The sequence below is a fragment of the Balaenoptera physalus genome (assembly GCF_965194825.1).
Source record: "Balaenoptera physalus genome assembly, chromosome: 16".
Taxonomy (NCBI): domain Eukaryota; kingdom Metazoa; phylum Chordata; class Mammalia; order Artiodactyla; family Balaenopteridae; genus Balaenoptera; species Balaenoptera physalus.
The window spans coordinates 72,315,221-72,339,142 of NC_138898.1; the positions used below are offsets into that span (position 1 = coordinate 72,315,221).

Here is a 23,922-nt window from a genome sequence, read left to right on the forward strand (position 1 = left end):
AAGTTCTGGACAGCTGTCCAGAACTGTCCTACTTAATGATTTTTTCCAAACCTGATTCTTTTTTTTTTATAAATTTCATTTATTTATTTTTGTCTGCGTTGGGTCTTTGTTGCTGCGTGCGGGCTTTCTCTAGTTGTGGTGAGCGGGGGCTACTATTTGTTGCAGTGGACGTGCTTCTCATTGCGGTGACTTCTCTTGTTGCGGAGCACGGGCTCTAGGCATGCAGGCTTCAGTAGCTGTGGCACGCAGGATCAGGAGTTGTGGCGCATGGGCTTAGTTGCTCTGGGATCTTCCCAGACCAGGGTTCGAACCCATGTCCCCTGCATTGGCAGGCAGATTCTCAACCACTGCACCAGCAGGGAAGTGTCCCAAACCTGATTCTTCAGCCTTCTTCCCCGCAAACGAGTTTGGCTTTCATTCTGAGATTTCCTCCCCAAATGAACAAAATTGCCCTGAAGGTCTCTGAGAACAATGGCTTGGTACTCTTGGGTTAAAGCCAATGTTTCCATTAGCATCCATTAGGTTTTGAGGCACTCCAGACAGTATGCCCCCACTCAGTTCTGGTTTGTTTCAGTCTTCATGCAAAATTCTAGTTTTCCTGGAGAACTCTGAAGAGCAAGCATATCAGTCTTTTACTGAGCACAGTCTGTAGAGAATGCAGAAGTTAAAATCTAGAGCAGATTAGCAAACAATGGCCTGTGCGCTAAACCCAGCCTGCTGCCTCTTTTTGTATGATCCACAGCTAAGAATCGATTATACATTTTGAGATCATTGAAAAAAAAGGAATAATATTTTTTGATGCAAGGAAATGATACGAATTTCAAATTTTAGTGTCCATAGGTAGTTTTATTGGAACACAAGCATGTCCATTTGTTTAAGCATTGTCTATGCCTGCTTTTGCACTACACCAGCAGAATTGTGTCGTTGTGGCAGAGACTGAAGGATGTACAAAGCCTAAAATATTTACTCTCAAGCCCTTTACAGAAGAAATGTGCCAACCCTTGATGGAGCCAAGACCCCACAGGCCAGGCTGGCTGTAGCACCCAGCCTGGCATTAGTAAGCAAAAGGGGAGATGGGTGTTTTCAGTCCTCATTTTGAAAAGCACTCCATACACACAATCCCCAAATTTACCTATGACTATCCACATTTGAACCAGGAACTCCAATTTATGCATATTATATTGACTCTTATTACCAGACTCATGTTCTTCACTTAGCTGGAAAACCACACTCCTGATTTTCCTTCTACTTCACTGGCCACTCCTTCTCAATCTCCTTCACCAATTCTTTTTCTCTTCCCAAGTTCTAAATGTTGGAGGATCCCCAGGGATTAGCCCTGGGCCTTCTTCTCTCCTTCCTTCATTCACATCACAGATGATCTTATCCAGTTTCATAGTTTTAATACCATCTATATACTGATAATTCCCAAATGTATAGTCCTGTCAATTCCTCAGGGAAATATAAGAATGATAAATGCCTATGCACCAAACAACAGAGCTCCCAAATATATGAAGCAAACATTGACAGACTTGAAGGAAGAAGTAAACAGTTCTATAATAATTTGAGACTTCAATATCTCACTTTCAATATTGTATAGAACATCTAGACAGAAGATGAATAAGGAAATAGAAGACTTGAGCAACACTATAAACCAACTAGACCAAACAGGCATATAGAGAACACTCTACCCAACAACAGCAGAATACACCTTCTTCTCAAATGCACATGGAACATTAGTCCACAAAAGAAGTCTCAGTAAATTTAAAAATACTGAAGTCATACAAAGTATCCTTTCTGACTGCCATGGAATGAAACTAGAAATCAATAAGGGAAGGAAAACTGGAAAATTAACAAACATGTGGAAGTTAAACAACACACTCAAAACAATCAATAGGTCAAATAAATCGCAGAGGAAATTAGAAAATACTTTGAGATGAATGAAAATAAAAACACAGGATAGCAAGTATATAACACTTGTCCCAACTTCTATTTTGAAATCCAAACTCCCATACCCAGTTAACTACTTAACATCTTTACTAGGATGTATAACAAGCAGCTCAAGGACTTTAAAATTTTCTCCCATTGATATGTACTCTTTTCCCTCCATTCACCATCTCAGCTAATGGTGGCTTCCAGTTGTTTACTACCAAATCCTTGGAATTATCCTTGACTCCTCTCTTTCTCTCACACTTTACATCCAATACATAAGCAAATATTGTGGACCCTTCTTTCGAAATAGAACCCAAATTTGACCCCTTCTCACCACCTCCACTTGTGGCACACTGATTCACCATTGTCTTCTGCCTGAATTATTGCAGTAGTCTCCCAGCTTCCACTTTGCCCTAGTTAAGTCTACACATAACAGCCAGAGTGATTCTTGTGATGTTATTAAAACAGAAATTGGGTTATCTCATTCTCCATCTTTTTTTTTTTTGGAGTCGATTTCTTATTTATTTATTTATTTATTTTTGGCTGCACTGGGTCTTCGTTGCTGTGCGCAGGCTTTCTCTAGTTGCCGCGAGAGGGGGTTACTCTTTGTTGCGGTGCACGGGCTTCTCATTGTGGTGGCTTCTCTTGTTGCAGAGCAGGGGCTGTAGGTGCCCGGGCTTCACTAATTGTTGCATGTGGGCTCAGTAGCTGTGGCTTGCAGGCTCTAGAGTGCAGGCTCAGTAGTTGTGGCACATGGGCTTAGTTGCTCTGCGGCATGTGGGATCTTCCCGGACCAGGGCTCAAACTCGTGTCCCCTGCATTGGCAGGAGGATTCTTAACCACTGCACCACCAGGGAAGCCCCCCTCATTCTCCATCTTAAACACTACCATGATGTCCCCTCACACTTAAAATAAAACTTGTGACCTAAAAGACTCTGCAAGACCCTGTAAGACATGACTCTTGCCTACTTGAGGTTCATGACCTGTATCCTTGCCATCTTGACCACATCAAAGGTACAAATAGTCTCTTGTTTTAATGCGTAATTTTATTATTGTTTTCTTTTTTTTATTTTTTCTAGAGACAATATGTACTTTTAAACTTTGTGAGGTTGGGCATCTTATGCTATTTACCATTTCTATTTCACATCTTATCCCATATTTTCTAATGAGAGGTGTGGGGTTTTTTGGTTTTCCTTTTTGTCGTCTTGTCATTTTCCTTTTGATTTTTAAGATATCTTTGTATTCTAAGGAAATTATCTTTGGTCTTTTATATAGACTGAATATTTCCCCAGCTAGTGTTTTTGACTTTGAGATCTCTATCTCTCTATGTATCGCCATACAGAGATTTTAATTTTCACATAGTCAAATTAGCCAATCTTTTCTCTATGGTTTCTGTGCTTTGTTTCGTGTTTTAAAAGGCCTTCAGGTTCAAGACTATAACAACATTTAAGATTTCTTCTAGTATTGTATAGTTTCATTTTAAACCTTTATTCTATCTGGTATTAATTTAGGTATGTGAAGGTAGGGGTACAGCTTTATTTTTTCCCTCAAAAGACAGATGTCCCAAATGACATTTACTGAGTAATTCACATTTCCCCCATTGATTTGAAATGTCACTTTTATCACATGTCAAATTCCCACATGTATTTGGGTCTGTTTCTGACTTTCTTGTCTGTTTCTTATCTGTCTATTCCTGCCCTATTACCTCATAGCTCATTGTAACTTTATAATACATTTAAAAATCTGTTAGAATTAGTTTGCCCTCATTACTTTTTACTTTCCAGAGTTTTTCAGGCTATTCTTGGCTTTTGTCTTTAAACAGCTTTATTGAGATATAATTCACATAGCATATCATTCACTCTTTAAAGTGTACAATTTAAGAGATAAATATATTCACATATATGTGTAACCATCACCACAATTTTAGAATGTTTTCATCACCTCAAAAATAAACTTTGTACCTTTTATCTATAACTCCCTTTCCCACTAGTATAGTCCCCTAGTCTTAAGCAACCACTAATTTACTTTCTGTCTCTACAGATTTCCTATTCTTGACATTTCATGTTATAATGGAATAACATTATATGTGGTCTTTTGTGACTGGTTTATTTTACTTTACAAAGTTCATACATATTGTGGCATGTGTTAGCACTTCATTCCTCTTTATGGCTGAATAGTATTCCATTGTAATGGATATATCACATTTTATTGACTCATTAATCAGTGGACATTTGGATTCTTTCCACATAGTAGCTATTGTGAATAATGCTGCTATCAACATTCATGCCCAAGTTTTTGTTTTAACACCTGTTTTCAATTCTTTTGGGTATATACCTAGCAGTGGAATTGCTCATATGGTAATTCTGTTTAACTTGCTGAGAAATCTCCAAACTGTTTTCCATAGCAGCTGCACCATTTTACATTTCTACTAGCAATGTATGAGGGTTCCAATTTCTCCACATCATGGCCAAAACTCGTTATTTTCCATTGTTTTGTTTTGTTTTAAATTCTAGCCAGTCTAGTGGGCGTGAAGTGAAATCTCATTGTCGTTTTATTTGTATTTCCCTAATGACTAATGATACTGAGCATCTTTTTATGTGCTTCTTGGCCATTTGTGTATCTTTGGAGAAATGTCAATTTAAGACTTTTTTGGCTCACTTAAAAATTGGGTTATTTGGAAACCCCAAATTTTAGCTGGGCACATGGCTGCCCAGTACTACAGAAGTGCCCATCCTCCTCTGCAGCTAGGCTGGTTATGTGACTAAGCTCTCCCTCCAGGATGGAATGGGAAGCAATTTGCATGACTTCTAGGATATTTCCTAGGAGGGAGAGGCAGGCCCTTTTCTCTGCTTCTCCCTCTGTCCTGCGGGTGGGAACGTGAGCTCTGAGGCTGGAGGTCCATCCTGGCCTGCGTCCATCCTGGATGAGGGCAACGTCCCTGGGATGATAGAGCACCAAGGGAGAGGAGCTTCCTGGAGCAGCCCTGCCAAACCAGCCCTGGACTGTCTGCCTCCAGACCCAAACATGAGAGAGATGCCAACTTCTACTTGCGATTCTTATGTGGAGGCTCTTTGTTACAGCAGCTGAACCTTATCCTAACCAGGACAGCTGTCTTGGAGGGGACTCTTCTGTGTGGTTCCCTTGGGTCGGGTTGCTCCAAGAACCACAGCTGTCTGAAATTCTCAGCTCCCTCTTCCACGTGGTGACAGCCAAGCTCAGCTCCAGCCCACTCTCCTTTCCAGGCACGTCTTTGGAAATCTAATGTGTGAAGATCATTGCTCCCAACTAAACAAGCCTGGAGCTAATATCTCCCAGGGGCATCGTCTTGTTCTTTCCTCCCACACTTGTGCACCCACCCCCACTCTCTCCCAAAGAGGCAGCCTGTTTTGAAGTATGCTTTCCCTGTGGATATCTGTAGATTCTAATTAAATAACTCAGGAAACAGGCCACCTTGTGTGTGGTGTAACTTGACTCTTGCTAGAAAGATGAGTTTGGAACGCGTAAGCTCCCTGTTAAGCTGACAAATTTAAAGGCTTAATTTGAAAAACTAACCAAATTCCCCTTGCAGTATGAAGGCAGAAAGGGGGGCTTGGTCAAGCCTTCTTGGCCTGAGCTCTCAGCATGAGGACACAGATATTTGGACTTCCCAGGTGTCTGGCCTTTGTCTATATAATTTCTTATATGCCCTGCACCCTTATGGAACCTGCAGTTTTATGGGGAAAAGGAGCGCTAACATATATTAAAATATTAAACTCATTGAGAACATTGTAAAAACAACTGAGCTGTCTTTTTGTTATTGAGTTGCAAGTGTTCTATATTTCCCCAACTATTCTTGCATCTGCATTTTTCCAGTTGAACCTCAGTAGTGCTTCCTCAAGAATGGCTAGCAACTTTTATGCAGCTTAAAAGCAAATGACAAACGTTTAGCCTGAATCCTATTCAACAGATTCTTCAGATGAAATTCTCCCCAGAACATTTCCCCTTGAAATGCCCTGAAAAGATGTGGCCATGTAAATTGTGAAGTTGATTTAAACACTACTTGTGCGCATGAAGCAGGAATCAGTTCTAGCACAGTGTTTTCCTGTAAGCTTGTGATGGCATGTGGATTGGGGTTGTTAATTGCTCTCTGGCCTGATTTACTTTAGTGCAGCACTGACTCAGAGATTAAGGCTGGAGGAGCTCTTTCCAAGATCAGCAGCCCAAGCTGGACTGATGATTATTGCAGCCTCCCAGGGACTCTTACCCCCTCCTGGGTTCAGAACCTAACCCATCCTACACTCCCAGGGTGGCGCGGGAGTGATTGCTTGGCTTCATTAGGGAGCAGTGTAGTTTCCCGCATGCATTAGTCCTTGTGGGGCATCTGAAAGGGAATCAAGCATTCTTTATGACAGTTGCCTAATCCTTGGGGTACCTGAAAAGAGAAGCACGCACTTCTTAGATCAATATTTTCAAGGCTTATCTGATGTGAGGCTCTGCCTGGGGTTAGAGGCTTTATTGTTTCTCCAGTTTCTGTCTCTTCAAGGCAGGTATGAACTTGAACCCTTGTAATGAACAGCTTGCCTTTTTTTCCCCTTGGGAAATTTGTGTATATATGTGATTATGATGGGGGAAGAGAGGGTAATGATACATGCAAAGCTGGACACCTGTGGCGCTTGTTCCTTTACAACTGAGTTTCTCAACTTTAAAAAAATTATCACCCCCCCCACTTAAAGAGCATTGTTAGACTTTTTTTTTCCTTAACCACCCCTCTCCCATGAAATCTTTTTTTTTTTTTTTCTTCACTGCGTTGGGTCTTCGTTGCTGGGCGCGAGCTTTCTCTAGTTGAGGCGAGCGGGGGCTACTCTTTGTTGCGGTGCGCGGGCTTCTCATTGCGGTGGCTTCTCTTGTTGGTGAGCACGGGCTCTAGGCGCACGGGCTTCAGTAGTTGTGGCTCACGGGCTCAGTAGTTGTGGCTCGTGGGCTCTAGAGCGCAGGCTCAGTAGTTGTGGCGCACGGGCTTAGTTGCTCCGCAGTATGTGGGACCTTCCCGGACCAGGGCTCGAACCCTTGTCCCCTGCATTGGCAGGCAGATTTTTAACCACTGCACCACCAGGGAAGTCCCTCCCATGAAATTTTAATACCACAGATATATATCTATTTATGTGTTATATGTGTGTCTGTGTTTCATACATAAAAAGAAGATTTTTGCCCCCTTGGGGGTGATGTGGCCCCCATGGAGGATACATGCCTTATAACAGTTCACAGCTATTTCAAGCGATGGCAGCCTCCACCACAGAAAAGTGGGAAGATGGCAGTGTAGCAAGCACGTGAGTTAATGCACTTAAAAGGCATAGCAAAGTGCAGGGCCCATGGTGAGTGCTCAAAATAAATGAGAGCCCTTGCTGTCGTTGTCATTATTATTACGTTAAGGTTGGTGACAGTGAGGTTTGTAACGCTCCCTCAGGCTGCTTGTGGATTCCCCTGGTGCTTGAGGGCTGGTCGGAGGGCTAAGTCAGTACCTTAGCTGGAGCTTCTACCAGAGCCCAATAGGGTTCATAAGGGAGCAGCCGGGCTGGCTGGGGCCTATAGCAAGACGACCCCCCAGGATGTCCCCTGTACACATGGCAGCTGTTCCCAGCTGCCCCCAAGCGGCGCCAGGCAGGACTGCGGGCCTAGTGGTGTCAGATCTGATTTTTCAGAAGCCAGGAATTTGGGATTTGGGGTTAAATATCCAGATTTTTAAGCATTGACTCAATTAAACAACAAGGCTATGTGGACCAAACAAAAGAGATGAAACCAAGATACGCTGACTTGTCCAGAGCGAGAAGCATAGCTGGGATTCCGATCCAAGTCTTTCAAACCCGGCGCTCCTTCCACTTAAACCAGCCCTTGCTCTCCGCCTCCCAACCCTCCTCGCTTCAGCCCCGTCTGGGACTCTTTCAAGGCCTCTGCCTCCAGGCCCTCTTGCCTGGGGAGGGGGCCCCAGGCTGGGGCCATCCCGGATTGGGACGAATGCGCCTAGCTCCCCTGCCCACCCGTCTCCTACTTCCCAGAAGGGCTTGGATTCTGTCTCCAGATGAAGAAGGGCGGACCTCGATCCTTGCTCGGCGGCACCCGGGAGGCCCAGGGCCGGGAGGGAGGGCTGGGCCGGGCGGGAGGAGGCGGGCCGGTGCCGGGGCGAGCGTGGGAGCGGGGACTCGCGGCCGGCCGACCCGGCCCAGCCCAGCTCCTCCCCGCCCCGCCCCGCCCCGCCCCGCCCCGCCCGATCTCAGAGTCTCGAGATGCAACCGCGCGTTCTCCGCTCCCGCCCCGCTGACCCCGCCACCCTGGCACGGTTTTCTATTCGCCCGGGTCGCGGGTGGGAGGCGAGGAACGGCGGGGTTCAGGAGCCTGGCTCCCCGCCAGGGCTGTGGCCTTCGGCCCAGGGGTCACCAGGCGGCCGCGCCTGCGAGGCGGACGGGGAGGACGCCGGCCCCGGCGCAGCTCGGCCATGGGCTCCCGCAGCTCCCACGCCGCCAGGATCCCCGACGTGGACAGCATCCGGCGGGAGACCGGCTGTGAGTGCGGCGCACAGCGCCCGGCGACCCGGGGGGGTTCCGGGGCGCTCCGGGGGAGGGTCCCGGGGCCGGGAGAACCTAGAAGATCCTAGCGGCCGGGCTCGCGGGCGGGGGGCGCGTTCACCCAGGGGTCCCGGCTCCGGGCTTGCGGGCACCCAGGTAGCCTCCAGCCGGGGTCGAGGCAGACTGCAGGACCGGAGGCGGGTGGAGGGGGTGGCTTTGGTCTCTTTTGGCCTCCCGGATCTCCCGGGTCCCACCTCGCCCGCTCGGCCCCGGGGCCCGGGTGGAGCCTCCCTCCAGCCAGCCCCCCGCCCCCCGCTCAACCCCCGCGACCGCCTTGGGGATGGAGCGCGCCCCGGGGTCCGGCCGCGTCCCCAGAGTCCTCGGGGAGTCACCGTCCACCTGCGCCCCCGCAGTCTCGCAGGCCAGTCTGCTCCGCCTCTACCACCGGTTCCGAGCGCTTGACTGGAATGAGAAGGGCTACCTCAGGTGAGCCGGAGCTGGCCTTCTGACCTCTCGCCTCTGCCTCTCTGACCCCGTCCCCTCCTTGACCATGTTCCGTCTTTGCCCCACCCCCCTTAAACTTTGACTTTCCAGCCGCGTGGATCTGCAGCAGATCGGGGCGCTGGCCGTGAACCCCCTGGGAGACCGCATTATAGACAGCTTCTTCCCTGACGGGTGAGCCTCGCCGCGGGTGGGGAGATGGGGGTGAGAGCTTGTGGGGGGAGGTCAGGGCCTGAGGCAGAGGCAGGGCCACGGCGACCACCCTGCCTGCACCATTGCCTGCCTCCCCCCACCCCCCAGGAGTCTGCACCTAGACTTTCCAGGCTTTGTCAGAGTCCTGGCTCGCTTTCGACCTGTAGATGATGAGGACAACAGAAACCGGGACCCCAAGGAACCCGAGCCCCTCAACAGCAGAATGAACAAACTTCGCTGTGAGTTTGTGCCCCCTACCCGAGTGAGACCCCAGATTGACCACACCCGTTGAGAGGGCCCGGGCACCTTCCACTCCCTCTGTGGGCCCATTGGTGACCCCCACACCACACTCCTCCAAGGTGAACTTTTGAGGGAAGAGAACCAAGGAAGACCCACCGTCCTTTTCCCCCTCCGCTCTCTTCCCAGTTGCATTCCAGCTCTACGACCTGGATCGAGATGGAAAGATCTCCAGGCAAGAGATGCTGCAGGTTGGAAGAACCCAAGGGAAGGGTGGGGTGGTTGAACGGAATGGCTGTGGGTGATGGAGGGATGATTGGTGGGTGGGAGATGCAGATGACTGGGGTGTTGGGTGGGGAATGGGAGTGGGTGGGGTTGGAGTGTGGGTTACTTGGGAGATGGGATGGGGAACATTTGGGTATGAGGTTGGAAATAGATCAGTAGCTCTCAACTGGGGGTGATTTTGCCCCCTGAATGACATTGGCAATATCTAGAGACCTTTTTGGTTGATGGGGTGGTGCTCCTGGAACCTAGTGGGTAGAGGTCAGGAACGCTGGTAAACATTTTACAATACCCAGGGTGGCCCCCCTCCCCCCGCCAAAGGAGTTATCTGGCCCCAAATGTCAATAGTGCTGAGACTGAGAAACTCTGGGATAGATGTGATGAGGTGGGGGATGGATTTGGGACTAGTTGGAGGATGAGATGGGGGATGGGGGTGGAGGATAGATGGAGATTGGGTTCTAAGGTTGGGCTTGAGTAATGAGCTTGGGCACATTATTGAGGTGAGAGTGGGATAGTGAATGACAGATGGGGGCGTTGGATGGAGAAGCAATGGGGGAATTATTGGGGGCTGTGGTGGGAAGTGACTGGAATCGGGGGAAAATGAATGAGGGATGGATTACAAAATTGGTACTAACATTTGTGGTGTCGCGGACAAGATTTGGGGGATGCTGTTAGTAGTCCCTGCGCCTCCTCCTTATGGCTGTCTCTGTCTCTTCCTCCACCACCCAGGTACTCCGGCTGATGGTTGGGGTACAGGTGACAGAAGAGCAGCTGGAGAGCATTGCCGACCGCACAGTGCAGGAAGCCGACGAAGATGGAGATGGCGCTGTGTCCTTTCTGGAGTTTGCCAAGGTCAGGATGCCCTCAGGCCTGGGAAGTTGAGACCAGGAGTCCCTAGGACAGGTGGACATGGGAAATGAAGTTGGAAGGAGGAGGGGCAGAAAGATAGGGGGTCCCCCAGGGAATCATGGGGCCTGGGGGATGGGAGAGGAGGTTGGAAGCATAGAGGTTTGGAATTCAAGCCTCTTGACTACCACCCATCTCCCTGCAGTCCTTAGAGAAGATGAACATCGAGCAGAAAATGAGCATCCGGATCCTGAAATGACCCCCTTTGTGCCTTTGGGTAGCTTACATGGACCAGTTCTGCTTGGGATTCCTCCTCATGGAGGCCCAGCCCCAGTGAACTGTATTCTTACTTGTACACTGAGCTCTAACTAGGGCCAAGGAGAAAAGCTTGGAGGGGTGTTTACCAACTCATTTGATCTCAAATCTGTGAATCAGCCAGAAAATTTTTGGTTGCAAGTGACTGAAAACCCATATCAAAGGGATTTCAGTTAAAAAGTAATTTTATGGGCTCATGTATTGAAAAAGTGTGGAAGTATCCGGAAAACTGGAAAAGTCTGGAAGTGTCTCAGGCACAGCTGAATCCAAGGACCAAAATGATGCTATCAGGACTCAGTTATTCTCCGTCTCTCATCTCAGCTTTCTTTTGTGTTGTGTTCGTTCTCAGGTGGGCTCTTTCCTTGTAGTGGAGGATGGCCACCAGCAGCTCCAGGCTTCCATCCTACTAGCCTAGTAATGCAGAGGGAAGAGAGTTTCTTGTTCAATAATTCCAAGCAAAGAGTCTCATTAGGCCCCCCTGGAACCTTGTCCTTTCTCCAGGGGAATGGAACTTTCTATTTGGCCAGGACTGTGTCATGTGCTAAATGCCAGAGCCAGGAAATAAGGCCTGAGGAGGACTCAAGATGGGGTGAGGGATGGTTGCTTAAAGGAAAATGCAGGGCTATTATCAGAAGGGGAAATGATGCTGGTCAGGCAAAATAAGAGATATCCATTAGTATTAGGTTGACCAAATGGAGGGATCCTTGAAGTCTGGCTTCTTAAGTGGGTTTTCACTGATGAAGGTGGGTAGTGGGGGAAGACGTGATGTAAAAATAATAAACAAGACATACCTTCCTAGAGTATGAAATAATTAAAAGATTTGGAGAGTACTTCCATTTTGTTTCACGGTAAGATGTTCAAGCATTGGCATATCACAGAAGAGAGTGTCAAAGTCACATAAAATCATGAGATTCTATGTCTGTAGCAAAGCACTCTGGCTATACGTAAAGGAGATGCTGTCGGTACCCCGCTCATATCCCTTCCCAGGCCTGTGCTGGAGTTGTCTTGTATCAACACATTGATACAAGACACATTGGGAGCCAATTGTGCTTCTATCTTCCTAAGTCTGCTTTCAGTGATGTCAGACTTGGTAGCTTGAAATTGCTGCAGTGGGAATATTTACACCATAGACATTGGCAGATGCAATAGTCCAGCACTTTTCTGCTTAGGAGAGCCTGTTTTTAAACATTTATCAGCACATCAGCTGCTAGGCATTCACCATTACTGTATATGTCAATGACTTTTCCCCCAGCTTTATTGAGATATAATTGGTACACAAAAAACTGCACATAATTAATGTATGCAACTTGGTGAGTTTGGACATGTGTATACACTTGTATTACCATTACCATGATTAAGGTAATAGACATATCCATCATCTCCAAAAATTTCCTGTGTCCCTTTGTTTTTTAGGTTTATTTTAACGTGTAGTAGGAACATGTAACATGAGACCTAACATGCTTAACATATGTTTAAGTGCACAGTATTACTGTTGACTAGGCACTCTGTCATATGGCAGATCTCTGGAGCTTACCTTGTATAACTGTAACTTTTACCCATTGACCAACAGGTTCTCATAGCCCCTTCCCCCCACCCCCTGGGAATCACCATTCCATTGACTACTTCTGCACACTTGACTATTTTAGATGCCTCATATAAGAGGAATCATGCAGCACTGGTCTTTCCGTGACTAACTTCATGCAGCATAATGTCTCCCAGGTCCATCCATGTTGTCATAAAGGGTAGGATTTCCTTCTTTTTAAAGACCGAACAATATTCCGTTGTATGCGTATACCACACTTTCTTTATCTACTCATCTGTTGATGGACGTTTGGGTTGATTATTGTGAATAAGGCTGCAAAGAACATGGGAGTGCAGGTATCTCGTCAAGATAGTGATTTCATTTCCTTTGCACATACGCCCGGAAGTGGGACTGCTGGATCATATGGTAGTTCTATTTTTAATTTTTTGAGCCACCTCAACGGCTTCTTCCTGCAAGCGTCGGTGACACTGCCCAAGGGCTTTGCCTGCCGTAGGCACGTGCTCAGCCTTTGTGAGGGGCAGGTGGAAGTGCCAGGGAGTCAATGTCCGTGCAAGCAGCTCTCAACCAATGACAGATGGAAATTGGAGGATAAATACCCGCTTCCTCACCCCTCAGGTGGGACAACAGGGGCACGTTCTCTTCATTCTCAGAAATCTCCAGCAGGTTTGAGCCCCAGCTGCCTACGGTGTTAACCTGCTTGGTATGGCCCCCTGTTTGGCTCCTTCTATCCTGTCTCCCTTTTCCCCTGTCAGTGCCTCCTGCGTCACCTCACGTATAAACAGCTAGCTGTCAAAGCGTTGTCTCAGGACGCTCTGGAGAAACTCAACCTGAGATGTGCTAGACCTTCCAGAACACAAGCTCACAGCCCTCTGTGGTTGCAGGCGCTCAGTGGGACACTCAGAGGGAGCACGTGTTAGGTGACTGTACAGCTCCTGGCGTTTTCCGAGTCCAGGGAGTTTGAGGCCATGTAAAGACTATGCACCTTTGGGGCTCTAGGAACGTGAAGTTGTCTGGGGTGGCACATTAGCCCCACTTCGACTTTTGCATTTTTTTTTTTTTTAAAGGATCATCCCTGTTTTTTATTTATTTATTCGTTTATTTATTTATTTATGGCTGTGTTGGGTCTTCGTTTCTGTGCGAGGGCTTTCTCCAGTTGCGGCAAGTGGGGGCCACTCTTCATCACGGTGCGCGGGCCTCTCACCATCGCGGCCTCTCTTGTTGCAGAGCACAGGCTCCAGATGCGCAGGCTCAGTAACTGTGGCTCACGGGCCTAGTTGCTCTGCGGCATGTGGGATCTTCCCAGACCAGGGCTCGAGCCCGTGTCCCCTGCATTGGCAGGCAGATTCTCAACCACTGCGCCACCAGGGAAGCCCCAACTTTTGCATTTTGATCATATGATTCTGACAGGTGAGGCTCACAGTTGAGGAGGGGGGGCAAAGAGGATATTTGATTGCTTACGAAATTTTGAGTTTGTGTCAGAGGATTTTTACATGAGCAAAGACTTTTTTTTTTTAATTAATTAATTAATTTATTTATTTTTATGGCTGTGTTGGGTCTTCGTTTCCGTGCGAGGGCTCTCTCCAGTTGCGGCAAGTGGGGGCCACTCCTCATCGCGGTGCGCGGGCCTCTCACCATCGCAGCCTCTCCCGTTGCGGAGCACAGGCTCCAGACGCGCAGGCCCAGCAGTTGTGGCTCACGGGCCCAGTCGCTCCGCGGCATGTGGGATCCTCCCAGACCAGGGTTCGAAACCATGTCCCCAGCATCGGCAGGCAGACTCTCAACCACTGCGCCACCAGGGAAGCCCAGCAAAGACTTTTTGATTGAGAGATGTTTGTTTAGTTTTTGGCTCCAAGTAAAGGTGGGGGGAAGGTGTAAATCTCACTGAGTAGCTATGTTTTCCAGACACTGTGGGGGAAGATTTGTGTACAGAGAGAAATAGAGGAGAGGGAGAGGGAGAGAGGGAATGAATCTTTATCCGTGGTCTTTTCCCCATTACAGTGTTTCTCAAATTTTCCTGACAGTAAATATCATCTGATTAAAAAGTTCAGACGCTTTGGCGCCATTTGAGAGCTCCTGAGTCTCCAGGGAAATCTATATTTTTAATATGTGATTCTGATGTTAGAGGTCCAAAGACTAAACTTTTAGAAATGCTGACCTAAAGCTTCTGGCCAGGACTTCCTGGTGGGGCAGTGGATAAGACTCTGCGCTCCCAATGCAGAGGGCCTGGGTTCGAGCCCTGGTCAGGGAACTAGATCCCACATGCATGCCGCAACTAAGAGTTCACATGCCACAACTAAGGAGCTGGCGAGCCACAACTAAGACCAGGTGCAACCAAATAAATAAATAAATATTTTAAAAAAAAAGCTTCCGGCCAGGCTTCCGGTGACAGCTACCCGTGAGATGTTCTCCAACAACCACAGGGCACCGGGCATAACACTGGCCCATAGGCTCTGGGTCCACACCTGCTCTCTGCCAGTGAGTAGGGCTCCTGACCGAATAAGGGTCCCTGGAGGGCCTGGGGGATCCCCCAGACTCTACTTGCTGTTCTGGTGGGTGAGGGAGCAAACTGCCCCCACTTTTTCTCAGCATGAAATCTTCAGGATCCCACCGAGCTTAGGAGGTTGGAGACCTTTGTCAGGCAGGAGGGCGGGGCATCCGTCTGGCTGTTGTGGTGTAAACTGTCTGAACCTGACCCTCTTGATATCCACTCTGACAGAGTTGCCTATGGATTTGTTCTGGGGGCGGGGGGCTCTGATGACACCGGTGGGGAGCCCTGTGCTGTCATCAGCAGTTGCCAGATGCAGTGATTTGTGTACCACCCTCGTCATTGTTGCCATACGGTCTCTCCGAGCTGTGCCATTATTTACTTATTATTTGTCTATGAATCGACTTGTTTTAAAATGTATGTATTTGAGCTTATAAAGGAACTGAATATCACTCCTGTAAATTAGAAACTGCCGTAAACAAAATATGTACAAAGAAACAAACAGACACACAAATGTCAAAAAGAGAGATTAGCAAGTGTTAAAGAGTTGTAAAGACAAACCTACGGGAAACACAGCTCCTCTGTGGTGATCTGAAGGATGGAGAAAGAATCACCTTTTCATTGTGTGATTTGGGGTTATTTAGAGCTGTGGGGTTACCTCTGAAAATCATCTTGGGTACATGAACGCTGTGTTTCCTACACTTCGGGATCCACTGGCTGGGGGAACTGGAAGGCAGTAGTCCTGGGTCCAGGGACCATTTTGGAGGCAGCCGTCGGTGGGCTGGGCATCCCGCTTCTCGGGCCGGCTGCTGGTCAGCTCGGGTTTGGCGGAGGTTGGGCACTGAAATGGAACCCACTCAGCAGGTCAGGTCCAGGGACAAGTAGCAAGGCGTTACAACAGACGGCTTATTACAGAGCTGGAAACGTTAAGAGCAACAGCCCTTTGCTGGCATTTGTGTCCAGACCTGGTAAGACTGTGAGCTTGGAAACGGGGCCTGTGAACTTGCCTACCTGCTGGGCTCAGGTGGCAAAGGTCGTCAAGGGAGGGGCTGACGGCCTGGTGCTTGGCATCCTCACTTGAGAGGCGCTTCCGCGAGAGGTGCGGGACAGGCACTGGCACTGCCCCCACTTGCTCCACCAGGGCTGCTGCGGAGGTCTTTCGCTGACCTGGCGTTTTCTGGAAGAACCCATCTGCATATCCTGGAAATAAGATGGGAATTCCAGAAGCCCCTTTCCTTGCCAAGGTGATTGAACCTGAGACAGTGTGTGTAGGAGGCCTGGGGAGTAGCACTTCAGAAGTAATGTTGTATAAACCTAATTATGGCTAATCAGGAAACAGAATTCTGAACTTGACTCTCAAATACAATAGAAGGAAGCCATGGGTTGTCCTCTGCCCCACCCAGCCAACACCAATAAAACTCTCTTGATGTTTACGAGGCATTATATAGACTTGATTCTTGGTTATAGAGCTACCCTGAGAATCAGTGTGGTTCCATAAAAATAAGTTGAGTTTTGGAGTTCTATTAAGCCTGAGATTGAACCTGGACCCTTTTTATTACTCACTGAACGACCTTGGGTAAGGAACTTTACCCTTCAATGCGTCAGCCTCCAACATCCATGAAAGAGACAGATAACAGCAGTACCTCGTAGAGTTATTATGTCTTGTCCTTCCCCTATGTCACCCCGCCCCCCAACCTGCTTTACTTCAGCTGAGGCCCCTTGGCCCCACCTGTAAACCAGGACTCTGGTCTGTATCAGTCAGGAATCTTTCCGTTGTAACCGGCTTATGAAAGAATAAGAGTTTGTTGGTTCATATAACTGAACGGAAAGTCCAAAGGTAGACCTGGCAAAGGACAGTCCCAAAGGCTCATTGATGTCATCAGAAATCCGTCTTTTCACTCTGCACTCTGCTTTCCTCTGCGTTGGTTTCATTCCCCAGCAGCAATCCCAATGAAAAGGGAGTCTCTCTTTCCCAATAGCTTTGCCAAAAGACACAGAAGTGAACCTCAGCTTAAAGAAGTAAACCTCACTATAGCTGGATGGATGTACCACTCTGATTGGCCAGACTGGTCACATGCTCACCCCAGGAGCTGGAGATTGCAATCTCACTTGTACCAAATGCTGCATAAAATGTGAGTGTGTGTGTGTGTGTGTGTGTGTGTGTGTGTGTGTGAGTGTGTGTGTGTGTGTGTGTGTGTGTGTGTGGTATCGCTTCCTTAAAAGAAAATCAGAATGCTGTTGCCAGAAGAAAAAGGCTGCATGCTGGTTCTGGGAAGGCAAAATCAACAGATAACTGTATACTAGTTAAGTGTTTTGTTTTGTTTTTGTTTTTGGCTACAAATAACAGAATTACCAACTAACAGTGCCTTCACGATTGAGACAATTGTCTCACATTATAAGATGTTTTTGGTGGTAGGCAGTCCTAGAGATGCTGAGTGGCTCAACAATTTTATTAAAGATCCAAGATCTTGTTAACCCTCCATTCCTCAGCATATTGGCTTTTAATTCTCAGGTTTGTTGACTCATGGTTACAAGATGGCTGCTGTGGCTCTAGCCATCACACCCTCACAGGAATAGTGTCTAGAACAGGTGGGTGGCCAGGGCAGCTAAAGATAACTCCTTTTGTGTCTGTCTATTTTGATCGCTGAGGAAAATATTTCCCAAAAGTATATCCCACTCATAGATTGCCTTTTACTTGTCATTGGCCAGAACAAGAACACTTCTAGCTGTAGGGGAGGCTAGGAAAATGAATATCTGACATCTTCAGACTTCATCATGGGAAATGGGCTTTCCCAATAATGATGAAAGGGGAGAGAAATAACAGCTGTGTAGTATATTATTCTAAGTGTGACTGTGATAGTGGACAACACCTAACTCTTGATGGCTTAAGACAGCAAGAGTTTATTCCTTGCTTACACTGTATGTTGTTAGCTGTGGGTCAGCTGCCCTCTGCTCCACATGCCTTCATGCTGCAGGACCCAGGCTGAAGGAGCAGCCCCTGTCAGGGACATGCCGCATGGCAGAGGGACAGCAAAAGAGCTGCAGGAAACGTGGCTAAGTTTCTGTGCAGACCTGCCATATGCCTTGTCTACTTGGATATCATTGGCCAAAGCAAGTCACAGTCTAACTTGAAGTCAACAGAGCAGGAAAGTCTACTCCTCCCATAGGGAGTCATGATATTCTATCATATGATGTTCTGTTGCTGTGTAGCAAATCACCCGAAAACTTAGCTTAAAACAACCACCATTTTATTATACCTGATGATTTTGTGGTTCAGGGATTCAGGCAGGGCTCAGCTGGGCAATGCTTCTGCAGCACGTGGTGTTGACTGAGGCCACTCTGGTATTCAGCTGGCACACAGGCTGGTCTGGAGGGTCCAACTGGCTTTACTCACAGGTGTGTCACCTTGGTAGGGATGCTTTGAAGTCGGGGCTCTCTGGCATGGCAATGTGAAGGTTGTGGACTTCCTCCATGGCTTGAGAGACAGTGTCCTAAGAGACAGGAAGTGGAAAAGCCCAGGCCGGGAAACTGGCCCAACATCACTTCTGCCATAATGGATCAGGACAAACCAGTCACAGAGCCCACAAGAGGAGGGGAGACAGATTCTCTCTCTGGAGGGGAGGAGTATGAAAGAATTTATGGCCATCTTTTACTTGCCACACGTGGATATAGGAACAGATGCATAACCTTACAAGGAAGAGAAGTAGACATGTAAAAAAAAATAAATTTTAAGATGGGTCTTACCTTACCAGTTAGCATTTATCATGAAATAAAAATTATCAAAACACTGTTATGTTGAATAGTTAATATTTATCATGAAACCGAAATAATTAAAACAAAGTTGTTAAATACTTAACACACGTTATGCTTATTATATTTGTGTATGCTTAACTATATGTTAGTTAATATTTATTATGAAACCAAAATAATTAAAACAGTTGGGCTATTACTACAGAAAGATCGATGGGACAAAAAAAGAAAGGACAGCTATACACACACACGCACACACATACACACACACACACATAGTTTATACAGTATGATAAAACATTATACATTTATATATTAGACCCCCCAAATCAGATCACAAAATAAAACATCATGGTTTAAAAAAGGATATAATTGAATATTAATGTAATCTTGAGTGGCCAAGGCTTTTCTAAGAATAACCAAGGAAACTATTAATAGTATTAAATATATAAAAAATTCTGTATATCCAAAAAAACATGAAAAAAGTTAAAGACAAAGGGCAAACAGAAGGGTCATTTGCGTTATACATATCAGACAAGGGGTCAAAATCTTTTACATATAAATAGCTCTTTCAAATCCTTTAAAAAGGATGAATATCATATGGGCAAGGATATGAACAAGAAATTTTTTTAAAGAAATACAAATGTCCAAAGTCATATAAAAATGTTCAGCCTCAATGTTGATTAAATTCTAATTAAAACCCTAATTCTTCTGAGGATCACTCTGGTTTTATAAATCAAAAGCCTCAAAACTGGCCCTATGCTTTGACCCAGAACTCTCATTCCTGGGAATTAATCCTAAGTAAATACTTATGGATGAGCAAAAAGATTGACCTGCTAGATTATTCACCTAAGTATTGTTTATAACAACGTGAAAAACCGGAGTCAATTAACTGTGTGACTGTGGGCGGGGCAGCCTCTGGGTTGTCCCTTCAAGAATGAACTTGTCCTTCACTGCAAGGAGTGCTGGAGCGGGCAGATTCCACCTTTGACCTGTTCAGGGTCCGCCGTACTCTCACACAGAGGCCACGTTCTTCTGAGGCAGCCCTGGCTGAGGACTGAGCAAGGTGCAAGAGCCTGGCGAGTTTGCTCATCCACGGGACTCCTCTAGCAGGAAACTGTGCTCCAGAGCTCCCTGCTGACTTGGCGGAACCTGTGCCAAGTCTGCATTGCGATCTGAGGCTCTCTCTGGCCAATCCTGCTTCTTCACTGTTTTATCTTCCCAGGTGTTACTCCCAACTGCACTCCTAAGTCCGTCTCAGTGTCTCCTTCCCAGAGAACCCGATGAACAGAGACAGGATTCAGTTAGAGTTTGGTCAGAGAAGCAAAACCACTAAGGGTGAAAGGGACTAAGGAACTTAGTATAGAGATTAGACCCTGCACATCTGCGGGAACAGGTCATCAGTGGTCCAGTAGTCAGTATGTAAGGGGGTGGCTTTTCTGAATTCTGGTGTTGGGCCTGATGTCGACAGTTGGGAAGGAAAAACATACATGAAGTCGGGGAATGCAAAGATGAACAGGAGCCGGTGAGGACAGAGTGGAACCTGTTACCACCTGAAGCCTTGATGATGTGGGTAACTGGCAGGAGAAGCTGGCACCCATCACATGCATCTCCCAGGATTTGGAGAAGCCAGAGGAGACCCAGAGTTGCTGGAGGAGCCGCAGGTCTGGCTGCGGCCCCACACGGACAAGGTGAAACAGCAGATCAGCCGCAACGTGTGTGAGTGGCAACAGTGCCATACGCTGACCTTCAGAGCATAAAGACACCTCCTTCACTTCTGCCTGCCCAATCTTGCATACATTTTTCTCATGGCCAACTGTAACCCAGACTATAGGGAAGGGAACTCTTGGAAATGTAGTTCCAGCTTAGCTAAACTGAAGAAGAATGAAGCCACTATAATGGGACTGGTTAAAAATAATACATATTCATAAAATGAGGTGGTATTTATCTATTTAAAATGGTGCTATAGGGGCTTCTCTGGTGGCGCAGTGTTTAAGAATCTGCCTGCCAATGCAGGGGACATGGGTTCGAACCCTGGTCTGGGAAGATCCCACATGCCACGGAGCAACTAAGCCCGTGAGCCACAACTACTGAGCCTGCGCGTCTGGAGCCTGTGCTCCGCAACAAGAGAGGCCGCGACAGTGAGAGGCCCGCGCACCGCGATGAAGAGTGGCCCCCGCTCACCACAACTAGAGAGAGCCCTCGCACAGAAACAAAGACCCAACACAGCCAAAAATAAATAAATAAATAAATAAATAAATTTTAAAAAATAAAATAAAATAAAATGGTGCTATAGGGAATTCCCTGGGCGTCCAGTGGTTAGGACTCCGCGCTTCCACTGCAGGGGGCACAGGTTCAATCCCTGGTCAGGGAACTAAGGTCCCGCAAGCCACACAGCACAGCCAATAAATAAATAAATAAAATTTAAAAATGATGCTATAGATGAATATTTACTGTCATTAAAAGACAACAATATATACATTATAACCCCATTTGTAAAAATGTGTATAAACATATAAAGACAAGTGTTCTAAGATGTTAAACATTTTAAAACAAAAACAAAAGTCTAATTGGGTCACTCCTCTCCTTTAAACTCTTAAACAGTTTTCCACAACTGGACTTATAAGGTCTAGTATTCTGGTAGCTGCCCAGGCCCTCTGTAATATGCATTACCTCTGCAGTCTTTTTAGTTTCATCTATTTTTCCTGCATGCCTATTATTCCATGTTCTAGGAGTGCTAAACATTTGAGGTTCTTACTCAGTGGCACCATGTGGTTTCTCACTGATTCTGGCTTTCCTCTTTCCTTGGACTGTCTTTTCCCCCACTCTTGGTTCCTACTTACTATTCAAGACCTTTTCTGGTAGTGCTTTGTTGAGCCATTTGCAACTCAGTAGTTCCCAAAACTGTCTGAACATCAAAATAAATTCCCTGGGAAACTTTAAAAAATATAGGCTTCATCATAGACCTACTACAATAAAAGTTGCAGAGGTAAGGCCAGGAATTTTGTATATATTTTTTGGAAATAGATTTGTCTTCAAGTGACAGAGACCCCAGATAATAATGGCTCAAACAAAATAGACATTTACTTCTTTCTTGCATTAAAGTCAAAGATTACATGACAGCTCTGCTCTGGATGTCTGTTAGGAGGCCAGACTCCTTCCACATTGCTGCTCTGCCATTCCTAGAAAGCTACTCTCCTCTACATGGTCCAAGTTGGCACACCACTGTGTCTTCTGAATTCCAGCCAATGGGAAGAGAGGAAAGGTGAAGAGGGAGGGCACACACCTTCCGCTGCAGTGCACTACTTGGAAGTTGCCTGCGTTGCATCCCCTCACATCCATTGGCCAGTAGCCTCTTAGTCTACTTAGATGCAAGAGAGGCTGGGAGATGTACTCTTTATTTGGGATGCTCAAATCCATAGCTAAAAGTTCTATTTCTTAGAAGAAGGGGAGAATGAATCTGGGAGACAATGGTAGTGTCTACTTCAGTGTTTTTTAAAACCTCAGCTTCCCAGGAGATTACTTCTGATGGTCATCGGGGCTTGGAACTACTGGAAGCTTCTTAGAGCTATCCCAGCCACTGCATTTATCACGCCACTCCAGAATTATCTCTTTTTGATGGCCTTCACCTAAGAATACGGCCTCCTTAAGGGCAGGGACAGTATCTATATTTCTGAGGCTGACAGTTGTCTGGCACAGTAGATGCTCAATAGACTTTTGTCAAAGGAATTGAATGGTGAGTTCACATATCCTATGGGCATAATATAGAGTTTACAGTTTCTTTTTCAGTGATTACCAAAGTTTTCTAATGGTTACATCACTCTAAACTATACCATTTGAATTGTTATATTTTTACTAAATTGTAGCTATAAAGGCATAATTATAATAATGACTACTTAATGAGCTAAACCTTTCACAAGCATTACCTCATTTATTTTTTATTTATTTATTTTTTAAAAATTATTTATTTATTTATTTATTTAGGCTGCATTGGGTCTTCGTTGCTGCGCATGGGCTTTCTCTAATTGCGGCAAACAGGGGCTACTCTTCGTTGCAGTGTGCGGGCTTCTCACTGCAGTGGCTTCTCTTGTTGTGGAGCACGGGCTCTAAGCACGTGGGCTTCAGCAGTTGTGGTACGCAGGCTCAGTAGTTGTGGCGCTCAGGCTTAGTTGCTCCTTGGCACATGGGATCTTCCCAGACCAAGGCTCAAACCCGTGTCCCCTCCATTGGCAAGCGGATTCTCAACCACTGCACCACCAGGGAAGTCCCAAGCATTACCTCCTTTAATTCTTACAATAAACCTGGAGTTAGGTATTTTTTAATTAAGCTCACATTTAATTATGAATGTGAAGTAATATTCTCAAGGTCATGGAGCTACTAAGTGGTGAAGTCCATGGTGCTTACTCTTAATCATTAAGCTATTCTGTCTGTTGAGAAATTGCTGGTTTCCAATCTCATAAGTGTTTCTTTTAATTAAGCACTCTTCCTGATTTTCCTTCAATTTTATATCTGAATTTTCATAATTACACTTCAGTGGATACTAAGTTGATATTCAAGAGGTCTGCTTGTCGCTTCCCAGCACAACTGTAATTCACAAAATTATTTAATTTAATACTCGGATCATCCACTTCTCATCGAAACCCCCACCAATCTCTTTCCTAACTCCAAGCAAAATTTTCAGACTCAGTTCTGAGTGAATGATTACTTAATTAATTATTAATATTCATTAACATTCTGGCTTGCCAGGCACTGAGGTGAAAGCAGGTGTTATAGGGATTAGCAAAACAAACAGTTCCACTGTCATGGAGCTCATATTCTAGAGAGGGAGGCAGACAATACAACCAAACATATATTAAAGAGTTAAGTTCAGATAAGGGCCAGTGCTGTAAAGAAAGTAAACCGGGGTGATTCTATAGGCAGCAATTGAGGGTGGGGTGCGGTTAGTTCAGATAAGGTGGTAAGTGGAGGCCTCTCTAAGGAGGTGATGCTCGAGGTGGGGCCTCAAGGCTGAGAGCAAGTCTCCCATGGAAAGATTAGGAGGAAGAGCACTCCAGCCAGAGGGTAAAGCAAGTACGAAGGTCCTGAGGCAGGAACAGAAAGCGTTTAGAAGTGAAGACAGAGAGTTAAGAGATGCATTGGAAAGAGGGGCAGGGACCATAGTATGTAGGTCAGTATAATGAGCTTGGATTTTATTCCAAGAGAAATGGGAAGCCGTTGGAGAGTTTTAAGTGGGATTGTAACATGATCTGTTTTAAATTTTAAAGAAGTCACTTTGGTTGCTGTGTGGAAAATAAATAAGGGGG

At 46.3% G+C, this 23,922-nt stretch overlaps 1 protein-coding gene and 1 long non-coding RNA gene across 9 annotated transcripts in view; one reads left to right on the plus strand and one right to left on the minus strand.

Annotated features, from left to right (window-relative positions):
* The first annotated feature begins 8,210 nt into the window (after positions 1 to 8,210).
* CHP2 (calcineurin like EF-hand protein 2) overlaps positions 8,211 to 23,922 on the plus strand; it is a 48,549-nt gene continuing 32,837 nt past the window's right edge. For 2 of the 8 annotated variants that reach the window (XR_014254994.1, XM_082431132.1), the window contains exons 1-6: positions 8,211 to 8,465; positions 8,882 to 8,954; positions 9,063 to 9,143; positions 9,270 to 9,400; positions 9,588 to 9,649; positions 10,410 to 10,532. Coding sequence is in view for 4 of the 8 variants with exons in the window: in XM_082431132.1 (XP_082287258.1) it covers positions 8,399 to 8,465; positions 8,882 to 8,954; positions 9,063 to 9,143; positions 9,270 to 9,400; positions 9,588 to 9,649; positions 10,410 to 10,532 (537 nt within the window). In the remaining 4 variants the exon portion in view is untranslated. Of the gene's footprint in view, positions 8,466 to 8,881; positions 8,955 to 9,062; positions 9,144 to 9,269; positions 9,401 to 9,587; positions 9,650 to 10,409; positions 10,533 to 10,731; positions 11,637 to 23,922 lie in introns of those variants that run through there. The other 6 variants (XR_014254995.1, XM_082431134.1, XM_082431135.1 and 3 more) reach the window with 5 other exon arrangements.
* LOC309645684 overlaps positions 13,458 to 23,922 on the minus strand; it is a 594,963-nt gene continuing 584,498 nt past the window's right edge. Inside the window, exon 2 of the long non-coding RNA XR_014255013.1 lies at positions 13,458 to 13,987. This is a non-coding gene — a long non-coding RNA (uncharacterized lncRNA). The remainder of the gene's footprint in view (positions 13,988 to 23,922) is intronic.